General features: G+C 34.3%; 1 protein-coding gene and 1 long non-coding RNA gene across 2 annotated transcripts in view; one reads left to right on the top strand and one right to left on the bottom strand.

Annotated features, from left to right (window-relative positions):
* The window catches only part of LOC308632087, a 38,383-nt gene extending 25,908 nt beyond the window's left edge, over positions 1-12,475 (top strand). The window contains exon 3 of the long non-coding RNA XR_014018422.1: positions 12,284-12,475. This is a non-coding gene — a long non-coding RNA (uncharacterized lncRNA). The remainder of the gene's footprint in view (positions 1-12,283) is intronic.
* GALNT1 (polypeptide N-acetylgalactosaminyltransferase 1) overlaps positions 1-22,974 on the bottom strand; it is a 131,817-nt gene that overhangs the window by 20,081 nt on the left and 88,762 nt on the right. The window contains exons 4-9 of the mRNA XM_081263755.1: positions 17,289-17,455; positions 10,157-10,364; positions 6,315-6,485; positions 3,754-3,871; positions 1,900-2,080; positions 622-761 (exon numbers count right to left, since the gene is read on the bottom strand). Of these exons, the coding sequence (XP_081119881.1) occupies positions 622-761; positions 1,900-2,080; positions 3,754-3,871; positions 6,315-6,485; positions 10,157-10,364; positions 17,289-17,455 (985 nt within the window). The remainder of the gene's footprint in view (positions 1-621; positions 762-1,899; positions 2,081-3,753; positions 3,872-6,314; positions 6,486-10,156; positions 10,365-17,288; positions 17,456-22,974) is intronic.

Genomic DNA, 22,974 nt, shown 5'->3' with positions numbered 1-22,974 from the left:
TCTTTGGGATAAAAAGCTAACCTCCAAAGCTTAACTAATTTGTTTTAACTAATTAGAAGCATTAATAAGCAGAGACTACTTCAGATTTCAAGAACATTTGCTGCTGAATTCTAAGAGAATAACTAAAAGCATCACCAGAAACAAACATGTTTATCAACATTCTTTCCAACTTCCCTGCCCAAACCAAGACTTACAACTCCCAAAGGATAAAATTTGCCAAAAATACAATGTTATGAGTGATCTTTCAAACTTCTCTGTCAGTCTTTACAATTTATCTTGACTTTAAAATTTCTTAAGCTTTGATTTGGGACTAAAACTAGTATATAAGCTTTATGAGTATGTGATCAAGTAAATGGGTTAGTTTGTTAAAAAATAAGTTTATTGAAGATATTTATATTGTAACAAGATAGAGCATCCTTATCTTAATAAAATATAACATGATAAAATAATATTTCAACTCATGAGGCAGACACTGTGTAAATAAGAACTTTTCCACACTTGAGATTACTTAATTTTAATCTGAAGGTACTCTGAAGTATCTTAGAAATTAAAAATTTAATCTCTATGTTTTTTAAATGACGAACTAAGAATATAATAAACACAAAGAATACATGTTTTTACCTCTCCCAATGAAAAATAGTGACGTGGAATTTGAGAATCAGGGTAAATATTCTCTAGGTACCAAGAAAAAGGTTTGCATTGTAGTTTGTGTCTTAGACCAAGTCTTGATGATATATCCCCATAATCTACCTTTGTAACACCTGTTGAAAGAAATAATTAATGCTGAATTATTAGTGTCCTATCAAGTAATACAAATCCATTTATATGTTGATTCTAATAAGACAGTTGAATAGAAAAATAGTATTATTTAGGTGACATGATTACATAGTTACATACCATGAATCCATCTCTAACGTATAAAACAAGGAAAAGACATTAAATGTATTTTAATCTTTCAAAAGAAAACTACATTTATGTGAGAATAAAATACATACTAACAATATATGCAAATACAAGCTATATGGGAATCAAACTTTAATATATCTTCTGGAAAAACAAAAAAAAATCAAAATCTATTTTGCTAAATAATAAATAATACACTTGTTTCCAGGCAGGTTTCTCTTATACAACTCACTGAATTGTACACACTACTATTTGTTAGACTTGTGGTAACTGAAAAAAGAGGACAGAATTGTAACAGTGTCAGGCAGATTTATAGCTAATGAAACAATAGTTCCCACAAAACTCTGAATAGCAGAGAAATGTTCCTAGAGACCATGTTCAAGAGCTTTGCATAGGACTTGTGATATTTGACAATTTAACAAAATCTTGTATGATGGCTTCAAGAGCCTGCTTTCAGAGAATAATCATGACCTACTGCTAAAACACTGTTTTGTTTTGTTTTTTTGATCAAAAAAAGTTAAGAATCCAGAAAGTCATACAAGCCTGGAAAATAGCTGAAACATCACAGAATAAATGTCAAACACTGCAGTTAGGTTAAAAAAGAAGAAGGAAGAGGAGGAGGAAGAGAAGAAAGAAGAAGGGAGGAAGGAAGAGGAGAGGAGGAGAAGAGGGGAGGAAGAGGAAGAAAAGGAGAAAGAGGAGGTGGGGCAGGAGAAGAGGAAGAAGAAGATGAAGACTATGACAACCACTACCAACCACCACCACCACCTGGGCTGGCAAAAGTGACCATGATAATTTAGTATTATTGCCAATGATACACTGGGCACTTTGCCAAGCACATTCTATACTGTGGTTTCATTACTTCTTACCATGACCTCATTATAGGGCAAGTGTTCATGCTCAAAGCTTCATTTCTACCCTCTTGCCTCTCTTCAGAATGCATAGATGGGGGAAAAAAGTATATAGCCTTTTATTTCTAATGCAAAATAAACTAACCTGGAGAAATTATATAGAAGAAATTCTTGAATTCATCCATCCATACTTCTGCAAGTCGTCTGTTATTTTTATTGATAATTTGCCCTGTGCCTCCTGGAAATGTGTATGGGGTAGCCTTCCGAAACACATGTCCAACATGTGAGCAAGTGACAATTTCCAAAGTTCCTCCACACTGCCAAATCTGAACACAATGCAAAGAAGACCATGTAATACATTGCTCAGTATCCAGGAAAAGATAATCTTAGTCTTCTCATTGCAATTTTCCTTTCAAATGAGTAGAGGTTTGGCTTTTATTTAAATTTAAATGGAAAATCTTCATTTACTGTTAAAAACCTTCCAAACTACAAACTACCTTCACACTACCAAATCTGAAAACAGTAAAGAATGCCATATCAAACACTGATTTTCTTTAAAAAAAAAAAAAAAAAAAAAAACCCAAAACCGTTGACATCTATTGAGTTTTATAGATGGAATTTCATAGAATCCCAGGCAAACAGTGGTTATTTGATTACAAAGCCACTGCTTCTCAGGAGCAAACATTTCTCCAATCATCAATTTTGAACAAACGAAAAATAGCAGGTTAAAACACAGAAAAGATATATTAAAGGCTAAATACAGAAGAGACAGAAGATGTTGAACACTTATTTTTCTAAACACAGGCCAGGATTCATAAGAGGATCATAAATTCAAATATCAGAATTACGACCAGTCCTTGTTAACAAGGACATACTATTGCTTTGTTTGTGTATAATGTGTTTATTAATGTGATTCTTGGTTAAAAACAAAACAAAACATGAAACTGACCATGTAGTAACCAGCCAGATTTTCTTTCCTCCCTTCTCTAATCTGTGTCACTATTTGTACATTAGACAGAACATAGGAATTGAAATCAGATCCATCATAAGTTCTTCAGGGAGATAGTGATAATATGTTTTGTGGTAAAAGCAATAAAAACAAAAAAGGGGGAAAAGATCAAGTATGAGGACAAGTATTTAATGCAAAATACTTGTCCTTTCAAATATATGTTCTCCCTAAATTAAAAAATCTAATATAGCTATTTGCAATTAAAATCACATTTTGAAAGGTTTAGATTTTATTAACTATTTACAGCCTATCTTCAAGTTTACCCAGGATCTAAAAAGTGTTAAAGCTAGATAGATCTCCTAGAGGATCTAGGGCCCAACCCTCTCCTTTTACAAGAGGGCAAAGGGATTCATTAGAAATAAGTGAGCTCAAGGGTTCAGATTACAGTACCCTTCAGTATCGTTTCTATCATAGTGAGATATGTGTTGTGAGTTAATTACTGAAGAATATATAACGTCATCTAAATATGTTGATTTTAGTGAACATGAAATGGTTTTGATATAAGGTCAACTGTGTTAAATTAATTTAGAGCCAGTTTTAGAAGTTTTGCACTCTATTTTTTATTGAAAAATTTAAAGCTGATAAAATGACCAGGTATTATACATAAATGAAAAATTTTCATATAAGACAAAAAGTATATCACAGAATATGAAATTAAATTTTAGCAGTTAAGTACCAAAGTAACATATATAAACATTATTTTTTAGAGCTTGAATTGTTTCCTTGAAAATGATAGAAATTAAAAACAATTAGGGAATCTTATGTAAATTTTATAATTGGACTATTAAGATAATTAATTGTATTATTTGCTTAAATAGTTTATAATGAACCCTTAATAGTATTCCCAAAGTTTTTATGGGCCAAAGGCTTTGGAGTCAGATTAAACTCACATTAACTTCAATTTTATTTTTTATTTAGAGATAACATGAATAATCAAAGCATAATATTTGAGGTTAAATACAAGACTTAATTTTTTCAAAAGGAACTTACCCTAAAGGAAATTTCTAAGTTTTCTCCTCCCCAAATATCCATTCCAGCATCATATGTTCCAATTTCCTGAAAGTAATCTCTGTCTATTGAAAAAAGGCCTCCTGCCATTGTAGGTGTTCTGAAATTCAATCATAATACTATATCATTAATATTAATGATTAAAAATTTACAATGAATTTTTAAAAAATTATTTGTTATTAGAATAACAAATAATAGAATAATAGAATAAATTTGTTATTTCATTTCTCTGATTGTACACAAAATAGAGTCACACTATTTGTATCTTCATACATGTACTGAGGGTAATGATGTCCATCTCATTCCACCATCTTTCCTACTACAATGAGTTTTTGTTTTTAAAAGATACTATAGTTTTGTAACTGTTTCTAACTACAGAATAATGCTTATGCTCACTCTTCAAAAACTTTCAAAGGCTTCTAAGGGCTTTTGGTGTCACACAAGACTTGTGTACTGCTTAGGCTATCTGCTGGACCCACTGTCAGTTTCTGCCTGGATATCCCTCACTGTGCAAGTCTTAAGGATGTTCCCTGTCTTGAGCACCTTTCTCTGTTCTCAATTCTGACTTAGATTCCACTTCAAACTCCTTAAACTGAAGCTATTCCTCATAATCCTCTCCATGTGACTGTGTACACATTACACAGTTCCTAGCAATTATAAAGGCAGTTAGTTGACTATATGAACTCAGGTTAGAGTTATATGCCAGATTCAAAAAGGTGGCAAATACTCCAGAGTCATAATATTAAATAGGATGAAAATGATAAGGCCCTTTTCCTATGCTTAACACAATAATTTAATAATTCTATTAAATCTTAATGATTATATTAAATATTCTTTTTTTTTTTGGGGGGGGATACCAGGGATTGAACTCGGGGGCACTAGACCACATCCCAGCCCTATTTTGTATTTTTTAGAGACAGGGTCTCATTGAGTTGCTTAGTGCCTTGCTTTTGCTGAAGATGGCTTCGAACTCGAGTCCTCCTGTCTCAGCCTCCTAAGCCACTAGGATCATAGGTGTGTGCCACCGTACCCAGCCCATAAAATATTCTTAATAAAATCATCACCTTGACCAAGTACGGTATGTTTTCTCCAAAGTGGAGCCCAAATCATTGTGCCAGGTATGCAAGGGATTGGGGTTGGCGGGCATAAGTGGATTAAGCAGAGAAATCATAATAAAGAATAATTTCAGGGAGATTTCATTTATTTAAATGATTTCATTTATTTAAAATGAGTATCAGTTAATCATTTTATTTCCACAAAGAATGAGTATGGAGATAACACAAACTCCAGCAAGGAGAAAGTAAGTACTAGGGTCTGAGGATATTATAAAGATTATATTTTAAGATGAACTGGTCACTTCTATAGCCCTAAAATATATTTAATTCCATGGTCTACTTAAGATAACAGCACTTGCCTATTAGTGTGGAAAATTGTTTCCAAAAAAAGTTTGGACTTATTTTGATCTTAGAAGAGAAAAAGAATGAGAAAAGGCTAAAAATATTAGGAGTCAAAGGACACAGGCCAACATGCAGAGCTACTGTTTAGTATATGTGCATCTTTTCCCATTGGAGAAGACCCATGTCTTTCATCAGACTGTCAAATAAGTCCATCATCTTCAAATTGTTGAAGAACCCCTAATTTAGATGTTGAATTGAACTAACATCTACAGAGAGGGAATGTACCTTGTTCTGGTAAGAACTCAGGCTGGCTTAGGACAAAAAAAAAAAAAAAAAAAAAACAAAAAAACAAAAAACAAAACAGTGAAAAATCTCAACTTAGCTAGAACTGGACCTGAATTCATGGGAAAGCAGACCTCAGAAGTCCAGAATAGGAGAAAGCAGAAGCCTAAAGAAACTGAAAGAACTCTTAAATACTACAGAAGCAACATGTGGATGCAACTGGGATAAATCCTAGATGATGCAAAAAGTGCAAAGATCTCATATCCTGAACTACATAAAGATTTTTCTGGGAAAAAAAAATCTATATATGGTCAAATGTGAAACAAAATAAAAATTAAAAAATGAATTAATGGATATCTTTTTTGTACTTTGTTAATTCTAGTTATTTTTATGTTTGAAAAGGCTTTGCTAGCCTTACCAGATAGGAACTATCATCCAGATGGTATGAGACTGAATTAAAGGTCTTCTCTTGTAGTGTAAGGATCCAGTTTTAAGTAATGTTTTTATATACTGACACAATTCATTAAGGGTCAGTTTGATTTATGCTAAATATTATTATCTTTAACAAATGAATTAAAGCAGATTGGACATTTTCAAAATGGTCATAGAGAAATGAAATAATATGTCATCATATTTCATGTATGTTAGATTTTTAGAATACATGGAAAAGTTCTAATTTTATTAACTGATTGGAGGAAAAACTCCTTTTAAAAATATTGATATATGTGAAATTGGCTCTTAAACTACATATAAGATACACAATTACTTCATGTTTCTCCAATTACACTTATAATCTTTTTGATACAACTCCCAAAGCTTTACAATCCTCTGTCAATAATACTTTAGGGAAAACAGATTAGTTACCTGACAGGAAGAGTCCTATCACCTTTTCTTCTGTCCATTTCTCTCTGGGGAACAGGATACCAGCGAAAATTAAGCTTCCAGTTGAATCCACCATAAGTCATATCAGAGCCTGCCATGTACTCGAAAGTATCATCACTGATCACATCAATGATAGGACATACCACTGTTCTCCTAATATCATAAAAAGCAATTTAAAAATCTTTCAGAATGTTGCTGCTTACCATAGTTATGTAACAATTATACACCAATTGTTTTTAAAATAAAAACATATTCTATAATGTTAAAGATAAGGATGAAAAAACTTCCTGCAGTAGTGATTATGCAGTGATTATGTGTTGGTTGATAATCTTCTGTTCCTTTTTCATTTACACTTTTGCATATATGCCACATGTAAAAAATGCAAACTATTTCTACAGGTTTTTAAGATTACACTTTTAGTGACTATAGTCATTTCAAAGTATTTTCTTAATAAACAACTCTTGGACATTTGTGTTCTTTACAGTTTTTTTTTTTTTTTTGCTAATGAGATACAAAGTGACTTAACTGTTGCCTTAAGAGTAAACTTCAAGCAGTGAGGTTAGTAAATTAAACGCTCTATTCCTTGTTTTCCAGAAATGTTATATGCATATGTACAGACTTCTTCCTGCAGCTTTCCCATAATGCTATCAATTTTGGATTTTTTTCTTATATAATAACATTAAATAATATCTCTGTATTTTAAAAATTTGCATTTTCTAATTATTAATATACTTTTCCTTCAGGTTTGTATTTCTTCATACAAACTAGTTGATCATAAATTGAAGGGATTTTGAACTGGTATTTTGGGATTTTAAAAATAAGTCTGAAAACACACATGAATGACAACAGCTCTTTCTAAGGGAATGTGCCCTAGAGTCTTTGCTAGCCAAATTTTATAGTATGTAATATCCTACCCAGCCTTTGATCTTATTTAAGAAATCTTTCCCTCACCCAAGATCATAAAATTGATCGCATGCATGAGGCCCTGGGTTCAATCCCCAGCATCATCGAAAAAAAGGAGAAAAAAAAACCCTCAAAGAAGTATATTTTTGCTTTTCACATTTAAGTCTTTAATCTTTAAGAAATTGATTTTGGGTATGATAAGCAGAGGTATCCAACCTTATTTTCCTTAGGGATTACCAATTGTTCCAGCACTATTTATTTATAGTCCCTTTTTCCTCTGCTATAATTATCAGCACCTGCTCTGTCATAAACTCTATCTAAATCAAGTATGCATGTGGAAATGGGCTGATTTCTGGAGGCTGCCCTTTCACTAGTCTTTTTATGAATTCCTACAACAATATGTCATTGTCATAATTAATATAGCTTTAAAATTAATCTTCACAGTTGGCAGAACAAGTTCCCTTATGCTTACTCCCTCCAGGACCATCTTAACCATTTTTGTTCTTTTTTGCATTTCCATGAAAATGTTAGAACCAGCTTGTCAAGTTTCTCAAAAAATAAAAATATTCTGAGGTTTCAATTGAAAACTCATTGAATTTACAGACCAATTTGAGAAAAGTTGGTATTTTTATGATAATGACTTTGCGTGGGGGGGAGGTGCTAAAGATTGAACCCAGGGCTTTGTGCATGTGAAGCAAGCACGCTACCAACTGAGCTATAGCCCTAGCCCCCAATAATGACTTTTCTATTCATGAATATAAGCCTTATCTTCCCTTGTTTCACTTTGATTTATTTTTCAGTGAATTTTAGTAGTTTCATATTTCATGCATCTTTTGATAGTATAATCCTAAATACAGATTATGATTTCTATCACTATTTTTAAATGGTATCTTTTGTTTTTACTATATATTTTCTATATATTCCTTGCTGGTTTAGAGAGAGCAATTTACTTTTCTCATATTTGGCCATATTGTTAAATTCTTATAATTTCTATTATTTTGTATACAGATTATCCTTCACAGACAAGAATATCATTTGCAATTCAGAGTTTTTTTTCCCCTTGTACTACAAAATTTAAGATTTCTAATGATACCAACAGAGGTGATTCAGGATTTTTTTTCCTTTTGGTGCTCTGGATCAAACCCATGTACTCACATATGCTCTACCAGTGAGCTACACCCACAGCCCAATTCAGAGCATTCTTATTTTTCTCCCTATCTTTTCAAAAACAAACTCACTATGTTGCCCAGCTGGGCTTGTATTTGAGATGCTCCCATCTCAATCTCCAAAACAGCTGGGTTTCAGGTGTGCAACACCATACTGCTGCTTTCAACAGTTTTTCTTTTATATAGCGTTTGCTTATAAAGGGTTTTTATTTTTTTTTTAAAGAATTCTTTCTTGGATTAGTAAATTTTAATTCCATAATAGCTTACTAAGTATTTTCTTATAACAAATGGATGATAAGATTTAGTGAACACTCTTTTTCTCTATTTATAGAAGTGATCTCAGAGGCTTCTAATAAGTTTGTAATTATAGTTTTACTATTACAGAAATGGATTTTAAACTAAACCAATTAGTTATATGTGTGTGTGTGTGTGTGTGTGTGTGTGTGTTTGATGGGTTCAATTTGCAGGTATTGTGAAATTTTTATGCTAGCATTCACAATGGGTTTGGGCTATAATTTTCCTCATAGTTCTTTCTGTTTTTTTTGTAAGCAAGTTACTCTAGCCTTAGTTTTTGGTTGTTTCCATTTTTCCTATACTCTGTTTTACAAATCCCTATGGGAAAGTTGTTTCCTCTCTTCCATCCCATACTAAGGTTGAGACAGGCAAGTTTATTTTGATATGGTGGAGTCTATATCTCATTCTCACACTGAGGTATAGATTTCAGATCACAGCTTTATATGGGTATTTGCTATTAATCTTCTCACCTTAGGTAAGGCCTAGGCTTTGCCTCCTGTCCTCTCATGTTATTTACCTATCAAGGCAAAAGCTCAGTGTCTCCAGAGTTCAGCATAAACCATGTAATTGAAAGCTGGCTTTAATGTTTGGATAACTCATTTGCTCTCACTTTGTTATAAGATTGGCAAAATTCTTAAAACCTCTGTGTCAACTCAATGATGCATTTAAAATTTTGTTTTGTATTTTATCTGATATTTTATCTTTTTCACTTGAAAAAGTTACTCAGAACATCGAATCCACCACACATCCCCAAATGGAAGTAACTGTGTTTGTTATTTTGGCCAGTTCTCTTTTATACTATATCACTGCACACTGCTCTCTCTCTATGGGTTCAAACTCTTGTTTCTAAAGATTATGTTATCTTTATGCAACCAAATCATTCCTAAATCTCAGACAGAGCTGAGATGACCTGTCCCAGTGTTACCCTAAAGAGCAGGGACAGTAAAGGTTTTTATCCTGCCATCCTCGAGTTCATTGTCCAGATGTTTGCTCCTGTTTGGTGGTGAATATTTAACAATATGCTTCCTAATTCATTCCCACTAATAAAATAGTTTGTACACATTATTGCCAGAGTTTAGGTCATGCTCTTCTTACTTTGTTTAGAATCTTCAGGGATTTTTTTTTTTTTTTTGATACCAGGGATTGAATACCCGGAACCCTTAACCACTGAGCCACATCACCAGCACTTTTCATTTTTATTTTGAGACAGGGTCTCACTAAGTTGTTTAGGGCCTTGCTAAATTGCTGGGGCTGGCTTCAAACTTGTGATCTTTCTACCTTAGCTTCCTGAGTTGCTGGGATTAAGGCATTTGGCACCAAGCACGGCTTTTTAAGGACATTTTAAAAACAATTCAAGAAGAAATTATTTTTGTATTTATTTAAAAATAAAGAATCTTCCAACTCATCATGTAGTCTAGGACAAAATGTACTGAGAACAAATTTAAGACTCCAAAAAATTACCTGTCATGTTTGATCCTTGCTAAGAGAGGCTCCAGCCATCCCACTGTGCACTCACAATGAGCATCTAAGAAGGTGATCACCTGGCCTTTGGACACTGCAGCTCCTTTCAATCTAGCTCTGATCAATCCAGAACGCTGTTCCATTCGAATTACATGAACTGGCACTTTGAGTTTCTTCACATAACTCTCTAGAGGTCTTTTCAAAAAGTCTGAAAAAATTAACAAAACAATATCATGAAAACTTCTGAACTAGCACTATCTAGATGTAAAGCAATTTTGATTTGCAGCATTCCTTTGATGCATATTTACTAAGCACTCCCAGTGGGGATCCATGCCTCACAATGTATTTCCCTGAAGGAAGACTTTCCATTTCATGACAGCATGGACTAGAGCTGCCTCTCTCTTATTACATGTGGAGCTCTGACAGCATCTTGGCTCTGGCTTCACCAAGGATAGGCATGTCACAACACTTCTCTAAGTAACTCTGCCAAGCTTAATGCTTCATTTTCTAACCATACTTAAGGATCATCAATTCAAAGAAAGCAGTTTAAGAGTATTAAATCCTGACCTCAACAGAGAGAAGAGAATATGCCACAGCTATTACAGTTCTGAAAATTGTGAAATTTCCTCAGGAGCACTCTGTCTTATTGATTGCCACAGTCTCTGATTATACAGATTTTTTTTTTATTAGGAGGAAAGAAGTGAGGTGAAACAAATGAGAAATACTAGACTGTAACTGCAAAGCCACAGAAAGATCCTTAACAGAAAAGTAGGTCTAAGAAAAAAGCTTTTAAGAGGGAGGAGCAATTAAAGATGAAAAGGAAGTAAAAAGGAAAGGGAGAACTATCTTGGAGAGGTCATATAAGAGGTTATTATCTGTAAGGCAAGCATGTCCTGCCTGCAAACTGACTAAAAAGTAGAAAAGACACAGCTTTATCAAAGCAAAGAGAAAAGATCTTTTGAATCAGATCACTTTTTAGGATTTTATGGCAGAGAAGTTATCGATCGATGGTAACATGACCAGATGTCTTCAACTAGTCCCCATGTGACAAATGTAAGGATAATTTCTGTAGGAATGGAAATATTGAGATGGAACTACTGGGATTTCTCTGACTAGCTCTATCTAACAGGACTAGCAATTCACAGAAATCAGGATGTAAATTAAGGGGTTCTTTAAATATTGAGCATAGGAATCCAAAGTACTTCCTATATAGTGGGGTAGGGAAGACAAATGGGAGTGATGTGATTCCTGTTTGGTAAAAGCAAAATGAGTCAATAATGAAGTAATCAGGGATATAGAAACCATCCAGATTACAAGTAATTTCCATTTCTGCTAATATACTTCCTAATATTTGAGCTAAAAATAGTATCAAATATCAGTATGGTTTTATGAACTAAGCCTTCAGATCAGGAATACCTAATTAGATTATGAGTAAAAAGGTGGGAACTGCAAATCCCAGGAAAAAAGCAACATTTTGCAGTTAGCAGCTAACATTTTGTGCCTATTTAGCACAATGCTAACTTGTTATATGTTTTACCTCACTTAATCTTCACAACCACCCTGTGAGGTTAAATGTTATTATGCATACTTTAGAAATGAAAATATAAGACTCAGAAAGTTATATAAATTCAATCAAGGTGACATAGCTTGTTATGGGGTTGAATGCAAGAGTTAAACCTAGTTCTACCTGACTTCAAAGCCCACCTTTTTGTCCAGAGCAAGAAAACCCTAGAAGGAAACGCTAAAGAGAACAATTTAGGGTTGTGGAAACACCTGATCCATCATCAATTTAAAATACTCTATCTCGAGAATTTGACAGAATCTCATGTGGTAGGTATGAGATATATTCTTGTACCTAAGGTTAGAAAAGTTGATTGTATCATAAAAAATGTCTCCCAACAATTTTTTCCAAAAAAATATATAAAAATTTAGTGTAAAATACTTCCTAAAAACTAAAGTAATCTAATCCCCAGATCCCACACCTTTGAAATACATAACTGATGCACAAAATAAAAAAATACATGAGACTGTGTATGATAATGTAACAAACTCATTATTTTACAAATTTTCTTGGCATCTTTGTGGTTTTCATGCAATAAGACTAAAACACTGTTGTCTTTTTTTCAGTTCATACAGAATTATGGACTCAAGACCGGGCGGGAAAGTAGGAATATCAAGTCACACTTTACAAAAATGAAGCCATGAGAAGTGAAGTGACTGTGGTTAGAAGCTACTATCTTTTCTTCAACTATTTATACTAATAATTCATGGGGTCCATACCTCCACATTTTTGTTTTCACTCTTTCTGAGATATAAAGTTTCAAGATTTCATCTTTCAGCATTATAGGTTTTCTGCCTCAAAGATTTGAGCAGTATTCCTGTTCCTTTAGTAAAGAGATGAAAGTGCATGTTTTTAATCTTCCCTTTTACAAAGTATTAAAATAAAGATTTTTTAAAAGCCATTACTTCACATAAAAATAAGAGTGAATCTTGTTTATTAGAATATCTATAGTTATTGTCCTATAAATGGACCCCTAAACAACTCTCCATCAGGAAGTATGAAGCTATTAGTGAGAAAGGGAAAATCTCACCATTCATAGCAACATCAGAGATATATTAATTGGAACTCTAAAGAGTAGTAGGAAGAGCAAGAAATGTAGAAGCTAATAAATCTGACTAATTTGACTTCCTTATGTGTAAAATGAGAAAAACAACAACCATCTCCGATTAGGAATCTTATACAAATTCTAAGAGTTAAGATAAACTTTTAAAGTTATGATCCCGTAACTACTGACACAAACTAGGGATTCATTCTTTCTGGGACTTCATTACAGATCATACAATAGTAAAGTTCTGTCAGAGGCAATCAGAAGTGATATATGCAGAAGTTAAGAGGTCAGGCCCTGAGTTTACAGAGTCTAGATATCAAATAGGGATAATTGGAGCACCTACTTCATACTTTTTTAATAAATAGAGCTTCTCAGGAGGTTAACTGTGAAATCAAGTACTCTTGAGGCCATGCGCAGACAATGCATACCATATACTCCAATTAGAAAGTATAAGACAAATTAAAAAAAAAGAAAGTCTGCACAGAGCATTAAAGGATGGTAGAACATGCATTCAATAAATTTGTACTATGTAAACAGTCTGTGGGTACTGAGGAGATAATCGTGAGCAAACAACCCTGATGCAGGGATTAGTGTTATAGAAGAACATAGACATTAAACATACAAGTCAATAATGGAAACTCTGTTAAGCACTGTAGAAGAATAGGAAGTGTTCCAAGATGTGTTCAGAGAGATGTGACAGGGTCTGGAGAGGTCAAGGAATCCCTCTATAAATAATCCCATTTGAACTGAAATTCTGAAGATGATGAGATGTTAAGTAGGCTGGGGAAATGACAGAGATGAGTACTTCCTGGAGAACATGTTCTAGAATAAAGAATAGCAACAGTAGAGGTGAAAGGTTCTGAGACAGAAAGAATGGTTCTTTTAACAAATTCAAAGAAGAAAATTATGAATAAAGGACAGAAGTATAGGACCAGAGTGGCAGGGAATGGTTCAAGAAGTGCCTGGAAATGCCAGATAGAGTTAGGTGACACAAACCTTAATCAGAGAAGTCACACAGTCATGTTTTTATAATTAAAGGCCCATTCTGTTCATACTGGGATAAACAGATGGGAAGGGCTATCTAAATAATTCTCAATCTGTACAGCAAAGTCTGTAGCTATACAAGGAAAATAATACCTAAGGTTCCCCTATATCAAACATGAGGACCTGGATACTTGACACTTTCTAAGAAAAAAGATAAAAAGAGAATCAGATCCCAGAACAGAGACTCTGAGGTAGCATTCAGGAGACCCTGCCTGGAAATTAGGAGCCTTGGGTGAACCAGCAAAGCAGACATCTTCCCACATCAGTTTTCACTCAGATTTATAAAACTTGGGACATTAAGTAAAGGCCTGCATGAGGCAAGGGAAAGAGAGCTGGCATACTTGAGTTCACTTTAGAGTGAACACTTTAGTTTGGGTACAAACACATTTCTAAGGAAGCCATATTCTACCCAAACTCACTTCTATACAGCTTTTCAGGCATTCACAGAGTAAGAGAAAACCAAAGGAGGAAATGGAAAAAGAATTCATTCTGTTTGTGGAAAATATCTCTCCTTGAGAAATATTTAATTTAGCAAATATTAACACATAAGTAAATCAAGCATAAATCACTTGCAGGATGTTTGTACCACGATGTCCTGCATAATGCTATTTTGGTCAAGGGTGGACCGTATATATGATGGTGGTCCACAAAATTACATCACTTAGTCTTGGCACAGCTGTCTTAGTTTGTGTAAGTACACTTTGTGTTTGCACAATAACAGTCACCTAGCAATAAATTTTTCGGAACTGTTCCCATTATTAAGCAATACCTGACTTTTATATATTGCTCCTTAAATTAAATTAGGTTAATTTTATTGAAGAGGAATAAACTTCTAGGAAAAAGTTATCCATATGAAACTTATATTTTTATTGTCAATAGTAATTATTTCTTTGTTAAGGCTGGTGATTTATAACAACTCTCATTTCACACTGAGTTGTTACACATTAGAGTATTTATGTTTTGTGTGAATACAAATTATTCCTTTAATTAGGGTAAGGAAGAAGATACAAGGCACTTGAGAAGTTAACTGTATTATTATTTTTTTTTTTTTGAGGTGCTGGGGATCCAATTCAGGGCCTTGTACATGCTAGGTTAGCACTCTACCAATGAGCTATATCCCTAGCCCTAGAACCATATCTTATTCTTCATTTGTACCTGTAAAATCTGGCAAAATAACATTTAAATTGTTATTTTTAAAAATATTTATTTTTTAATTGTAGTTGGACACAATACCTTTATTTTATTTATTTATTTTTAATGTGGTGCTGAGAATCGAACCCAGGACCTCGCACTTGGTAGGTAAGAGCTCTACTGCTAAACCATAACCTCAGCCCTAAATTGTTATTAACACATAATTTACTCCCCATAATTAATATTCAGTGTAGGCACAGAAATGAAGGGTAGAATACCTGACGAAACCATCTTAGGAGTCACAATGATAGAGTAGGTAAGATAAGTTGAAGACAATTACAAAAGAAGTTAAAACAATGGGACATGAAGTTTAAAGCTGAAGGAAGGAAAGAAAAGCAATAGGAAGCTGTTTTCTGTAACGCTTTCCAAATTTTTCTTATCTAAACATAGGAATATTGGGGGAACACACAACACCAATGATCCCTAAATAGATGTACTGTGGGGGGGGGATAAGAAAATTAGGAAATATTGGCTGAGTTTGACAAGTTTCTCTACTGATGGACTAAGTTTTTTTCCTATAGTACACTGCATTGTGAAATCTACAAGGATTCAGAATAAATAATGCCAGCCCATTACATTAATTTAACTTTTCCCAAAAGAGTGCTTTATGAAACTGTTTAGGAGACTGTAAGCTTATGAAAAATTCTGAGATTTTTAGAAGAATATATGGGCAAGAGTTATTGCAGAGATTTATTAAGAGATTAGAGTCTTTTATTGCATTACATACTAGGGATTGAACTTGGGAGCACTTTACCACTGAGTAACATCACCAGCCCTTTTTATTTTTTATCCTGAGATAGGGTCTCACTAAGTTGCTGAGATTGGCCTCAAATATTGTGATCCTCTTGCCTTAAGACTCCCAAGTTGCTGGGATTACAGATGTGCACAACAGTGCTTCGCTCATCCTTCTTAATCTTTTAATGAACTTAAGATTCCTGAAACTTGGAAATAAAGAAATAGGGAAACTCCACAGAAATAGGAAGAATCTGAAGAACTAAGGGCTCTCCAGCTTAAGACTCCATTTTGCTGTCAAAGGTACTTCCTATACATAGAAATTCTCCAATTATGGCTATAAGTAGGATCTAGTCTTCTTTTCACTGACTCAGGGCTGCAGCTTTCCACAGAAGAAATTCTAACAAAATTATGTGGTTTTTTTAACTGTTCTCATAAACATTTACATTATAAAGCATTTACCACAAGCACATCAGACAGAGCACTATTCTAGGATATATAAAGCACTCAAAAACCTTAACACCAAAAAAACCCCAAATAACCCAATCAATAAATGGACCAAAGAACTGAACAGACACTTCTCAGAAGATGATATACAAACAGTCAACAAACATATGAAAAAAATGTTCAACATCTCTAGCAATTAGAGAAATGCAAATTAAACGTCTCTAAGATTTCAGTCAGAATGGCAGCTATTAAGAATACAAACAACAATGAGTGTTGGCGAGGATGTGGGGAGAAAGGCATACTCATACATCGCTGGTGGAACTGCAAATTGGTGCTGCCAATCTGGAAAGCAGTGTGGAGAATCCTTGGAAAACTTGAAATGGAACCACCATTTGATGTAGCTCCTCAGTTTATACCCAAAGAACTTAAAAACAGCATACTACAGGGACACAGCCATATCAATGTTTATAGCAGCACAATTCACAATAGCTACTTTGTGGAACCAATCCAGATGCCCTTCAGTAGATGAATGGATAAAGAAACTGTGGTATATATAAACAATGGAACATTACTCAGCATTAAAAGCGAATAAAATTATGGAATTTGCAGATAAATGGATGGAGTTGGAGAATATAATGCTAAGTGAAGCAAGCCAATCCCAAAAAACCAAAAGCCAAATGTTTTCTTTGATATGAGGATGCTAATTCATAATGGCTATGGGGTGGGGGGTGGGGCATGGAGGAACTTTAGATAGGACAAAAGGGGGGAAACGGGGAAGGGAGGGAGCAAGGAGGTAGGAATGATGGTGAAATGAGTTAGACATCATTACCCTAAGTACATGTATGAAGATACAAAATGGCTTGAAAAATTGTGCTCTATATGTGTAATATGAAATAAATTGCATTCTGCTATCATGTATAACAAACTAGAATAAATAAATAATTTTAAAAACATAAAATAAGATGTGATACAAATTAAATGCTAAATGAATACTCTGCATTTTTTCAAAAAATTACAAGTTTGTATAAAATCATTATAAAAATTATAGCAACTAATTTGTAAACTATTAGTGATAAAATGTGTAGGATATCACTGCCATCAAAATTTACCTCTTTCACTGGCATCATCTACTAGAACAATTTCTTCTATCATGTGTCTTGGTGAGCGATTAATGACACTATGGACAGTTCGCAGAAGTGTGCTCCAAGCCTCATTATGGAAAACAATCACGACACTTGTTGTAGGAAGATTATCTGGATACACCTTTGTTTTACACCTAAAAACAAAGAAAATACCTTTATAAAAAGTGACTGTTAAAGATAATATAACAAATCAGTCTGGACTAGAAGGGATGAAAGAACAATAAAAGTGGTATGATTTAGTGGTAAGTCTGTTAGTACCTTTTATTTAGGTTGTGATTAATGTCATATATTTAATAAATACCTATTTAAAGCAATAAGTTATTTTAAAGATGTTGCTCATAATTTTAAAATCAAATACCCCTTCCTGATAAATGTTTATAGTTGATTCATTTCAATGTAAAATAAACTAAGGCTGTATTATTATCAATCCCACACTGAATGTATTTCAAGAATCCAATTAAACAAAAAAATCAGAAACACTAGTTTAATAACCTAAACAAAACTATAACTTCTACAAAGAAAGAGAAATAGCATTTACTGAGTACCTATTATGTACCAAGTTCTTATTCTTCCTATTCATTCTGTAAGGAAAACTAAAGTCACATGTCACACTCACGTGACAAGCCAAGACAGAGATAGCTGAAAAGCAGCAGGGCCTGACTGAAGACCTCACAGCCCATGTTCTGCTGACCAAACTCCTTGTGCTGCTGCTTCCATAACTAATTATCAACTAAACACATCTCATTTAGTAAAGATTGTGCTTACACATGCAAACATCAGAAAGATCAAACAAACCCAAAATATATTCACACAAAATCAATACATTACATTGTATTTTTCTAGCACTGTGTTAAGTACATGGTGTCTTCCTTCAACCTTGTTAGCTAGATATTACTAGAGAACAGATACCAAGAGAATAGTAGTAAGCAATCACCTATTAAGGGATGTGTTTTTAAAATCTAAGCTTCTAGGAGCTGGGGATGTGGCTCAAGTGGTAACGTGCTCGCCTGGCATGCATGGGGCGCTGGGTTCGATCCTCAGCACCACATAAAAATAAAATAAAGATGTTGTGTCCACCGAAACTAAAAAATAAATATTAAAAAAATTCTCTCTCTCTAAAAAAATAAAATAAAATAAAAAATCTAAGCCTCCTAAAAAGAGCGTCTGTAACTCCCTGTTAGATATCCACACTTGTAATAGTTTCTCCAGTCTTTCTTCCTTTTTTCCCTGCTCTCTCTCAAAAACCTAGTACTTCTTACACTGTTATAAATTTGGAGAGTGGAAAATGGGAAGAAGGGAAAGGGAATGAGGAAAACATCAACCAAACTCCTCTTCTGACACTTCTGTACAACCCTACTTACTGTATACTCTACCCTGGGGCTTCTCACAGGCAGTAGGAAGAAAAGGGAAAGGGTAGGAAAAATGATGACAAGGTAAAGGGGATAAAAGGAAAAAGAAAGGAAATCACTGTAGAGCCCTATCAGTCCTTGTTCCTCTGCTCTCCTAGAGAAAAAGGACCAAATGAGTAGTTTTCACTGTCATTCACTATATACCATTTCAGCTCCTCTCATCCTTTTTTACCAAATTCCCATGACCTGGGCTTTCCAGCATGGTCTCCATCCTATTACCAGGAACCTATCTAGCTGCAACTGATCCACGATGCCCACAGCCTCATTTCCACTTCTCTGTCCATGCCCCATTTACCCTGTTTACTCAAAGCCATTGTATATGATCTCTTTTCCCCAACTTAATCCTTATTATTTTAACAGAATTGGGAAGGAGAACACAGCCAAGGTTATTGCATAGCTGCTGGTTTACCAAAATAACAAAAAGAAAACAAAATCAAGAGAAACAGAAGGTTATTAGGTAAAACGTACCAAGAGCATTGTTAGCCATGTACATGGCAAGAAAAGCAGAAAGCAATAGAAGGCCCATACAGTTTGCTACACTCTGTAGCGCCTTTCCTCCAAGTCTGAAATAAAGACAAGACCCAAAAGACTAACTACGTAGGCCATAAGAAAGTGTGTTCCTAAAATTCCTAATAACACTTCTGAAAAGTTTCCTATCACAACTTTGTTATAAACAGTAGCTAGATAATTTATAATTATATAATATTATGCTTCAGGTATGGAATAAGTAATCAAGCCAATATTCAATGTTTTATGAGGATGCATCCTGAATGTCTGACTTGAAAATTACTAGCACAAGACTGTGAAATCAGGAATGGCCTGGGTATGAGCCAAGAAGTTCTGAGAAAGTTTCTTTTATTATTTAGCTGGATTGTATTGTGTCATATATGGTCGCTTTTCCTAAGTTAATCCTTATTAGACAGTAGGTTTTGCAGAAAAGAAGTAGTGATTCAGATTTATTTAGTGAATGATATGTTGAAGAATTAAATTTTAAAACTGTATGGAAAAAAATAAGATTATAAGAACATAGTATTCAAAAAGAGAAAATTAGATGAAAACAAATAACCCAATCAACAAATGGGCCAAGGATCTGAACAAACACTTCTCAGAGGAGGATACACAATCAATCAACAAACACATGAAAAAATGTTCAGCATCTCTAGCAATCAGAGAAATGCAAATTAAAACCACTCTAAGATACCATCTCACTCCAGTAAGAATAGTAGCCATTATGAAGTCAAGCAATAACAAGTGCTGGCGAGGATGTGGGGAAAAGGGTACACTTGTACATTGCTGGTGGGACTGCAAATTGGTTCAGCCAATTTGGAAAGCAGTATGGAGATTCCTTGGAAAGCTGGGAATGGAATCACCATTTGATCCAGCTATTCCCCCCTTCTAGGACTATACCCAAAAGACCTAAAAAGAGCATACAACAGGGACACGGCTACATCAATGTTCATAACAGCACAATTCACAATAGCTAGACTGTGGAACCAACCCAGATGCCCTTCAATAGATGAATGGATAAAAAAATGTGGAATTTATACACAATGGAATATTACTCAGCACTAAAAAACAACAAAATCATGGCATTTGCAGGGAAATGGATGGCATTAGAGCAGATTATGTTAAGTGAAGCTAGCCAATCCCTAAAAAACAAATGCAGAATGTCTTCTTTGATATAAGGGGGGTGACTCAAAACAGAGCAGGGAGGAAGAGCATGAGAAGAAGATTACCATGAAATAGGGACAAGAGGTGCGTGGGAATGGGAGAGAGAAGGGGAATTGCACGGAAGATGATAGGAGACCTTCACTGTTATGCAAAATTACATATAAGATGGTGTGATGGGGAAGAAAAAAGAGAGAGAAACGTGTCACAGTAGATTGGGTAGAAAGAGGTGATGGGAGGGGAGGGGGGATAGGAAGGGTAGCTGAATACAATAGACACTAGTATGGCCCTATGTATAAACGTAGCTGTATAACCAATGTGATCCTGCAATCTGTACATGTGGAAAAATAAGATTACGAACCCCATTTGAAGCAAATGTATGATATGTCAAGATCATTGTAATGTTTTGAGCAACTAATAAAAAAATTTAAAAAAAGAGAAAATTAGGATCCAGAAAAATTATATACAGAAGAATAGATGACAAAAGTTAAATAATATCCTAAGTCTAATAGTTAAACATAATAATTCAGAGACCACAACAAATTTGCACAGGGTAATATTCTCCCAAAGTAAATCAGAAAGTACCACAAAGAGTGGGAAAATCATGTATGCTCATGAAGATACACAAGCCCACCTGGAGAGCCATAAAACACTTGAGAAGAACCAAAGAACCTTTTGGAATTGTAGATCAGCTTTTATAATGGAGAGACCACCTGTCTGTGTGCAATGATCTACACATGACTCATGAGCTAAAAGTCTGGTCTTTTAGTGTGGTGATGTTGAGAGCTATTAGAACCTTTACAAGGTGGGCTATATATAGTGAGAGGTCACTGGAACTGCTGCACTTGGGAGAAGTGATGTAGTTCTTGTAGGATCCTAGTTAGTTCTCTCAAGAAGGCTGTTATAAAATATCGAGCCTGACCCCATGTTGGCTTTGTTATAAACAGTAGCTAGATTATTTATATTTTTATAATATTATGCTTCAGGTAGGGAATAAGTAATAAGACCTTCACCTCCTGTGAGATTTATCACTCTCACATGTACTCCCACCATATGACATCTACCATGGGGGTACTTCATTATACTATTTAGAGTTACAGCCTCCAAAATTGTGAGCTAAATAAACCTCTTCTCATTTTTTCTCCATTTATTTTTATTGATGTGTCATAGTTGTACATAATAGAATTTGTTGTTACATATTCGAACATATACACAATATAACAATAGAATTTGGTCAATATCATTCCCCAATATTTTTTTTTTATAAAGTTCCAAGCTCAGGTATTTCTTTACTATAATGGAAAATAAACTAAATAACATTTTTTTTTTGTTGGGGGGAATCCACAGAATGCAGAGCTGAGGATAAGCAGAAAGGCCCCAGGCAGTGTTATAAAGCAGATTCCACTCACCATGTCACAACTCAGTCTTTAATCTTCAATTATGAAACTAGCCAGAGTAAGTTAGGGATAATTTTTTAAAGTTACATACAAGATTAACAAGAGTACAGAGTTAGGAAGAAAGGGAAATGTCTTCCCTTTTTTACTGAAATATAATACAAATATAATACAAATACATATAAAACACTGACAAATCATTAAGTGTTTAGATGAATGAACTCCTTCAAAGTGCAATGGCTTCCATTGTGCTCCTTCTCCCCAGGATTTCTAATATTACAGTTGAGTTTTACCCATTTATAAAGCAGTAGTACTCTTATTTTTTTTTTAATTTAATGATCCCTTTATGCTTAGAAATTGAGGACCTGAAAAAGCTTTTGTTTAAGTGGGTTATATCTATTGCTATTTACAATGTTACAAATTAAGACAGATTTTTTAAAAGCAGGAGAACCCATAAACTCATCACCATCAACTACCAGAGATAACCCATCGTGTCATATGGTACCCATTATACATTTATTGCCTTCAAGCTCTAAACAGATTTTTCATTTTCAGTTCTATGACACTGGCCCCTCCAAGTGGTTCTCCTTTGCAAGGGGCATCATGTATACAGAAGCTCTGTTTATGGAGGGTGTTGGAGGAACGCTGCAGGAAGAAGAAACTTTACTTCTAATTCCCACGGGCTCCATTTGTTTTCTTTTCCTTCCTACGGTATGGCGCTCAGAAGTGTGGGTGAACACCCAAAGGCATTTAGCAAACTTTTCTGCTATCCAGTGAACTGCAATCAGATCTTCTTCAATGAGATCTGAATCCCAGCCTTAGGGAAGGAGCTCCCTTCTGTGTCCCCCCGCCCCCTTCCTTGTACTTTTCTTCAACTCTAGGGTATCTATGTCTTTATCTTCTTATAATCTGTCCCATTATAGTTAATACTTATTAACGTTAAACTTTTTATATTTAAATTATTGTATGATCTGTCTACTCCTTGGTTCCTAATCCACATAGCCCCTCCAACTCCATTACATAGTAGTTGAAGAATAAGAGCAAAAGGGGCAAATAATGTCTTAGTATTATTATGAGAACTGTTTTGACTTTGCAGACTCCCTAAAAAGGGTCTCAGAAATTGTTTGAAGTTCCAGCATGACAATTTGAGAACAAGCGAAACAAAGCATAATCTTTTGTCTG

This window comes from Spermophilus citellus (assembly GCF_964194105.1).
Source record: "Spermophilus citellus genome assembly, chromosome: 12".
In the NCBI taxonomy this organism is placed as follows: Eukaryota; Metazoa; Chordata; class Mammalia; order Rodentia; family Sciuridae; genus Spermophilus; species Spermophilus citellus.
This window is presented reverse-complemented; position numbering and strand designations above follow the sequence as displayed.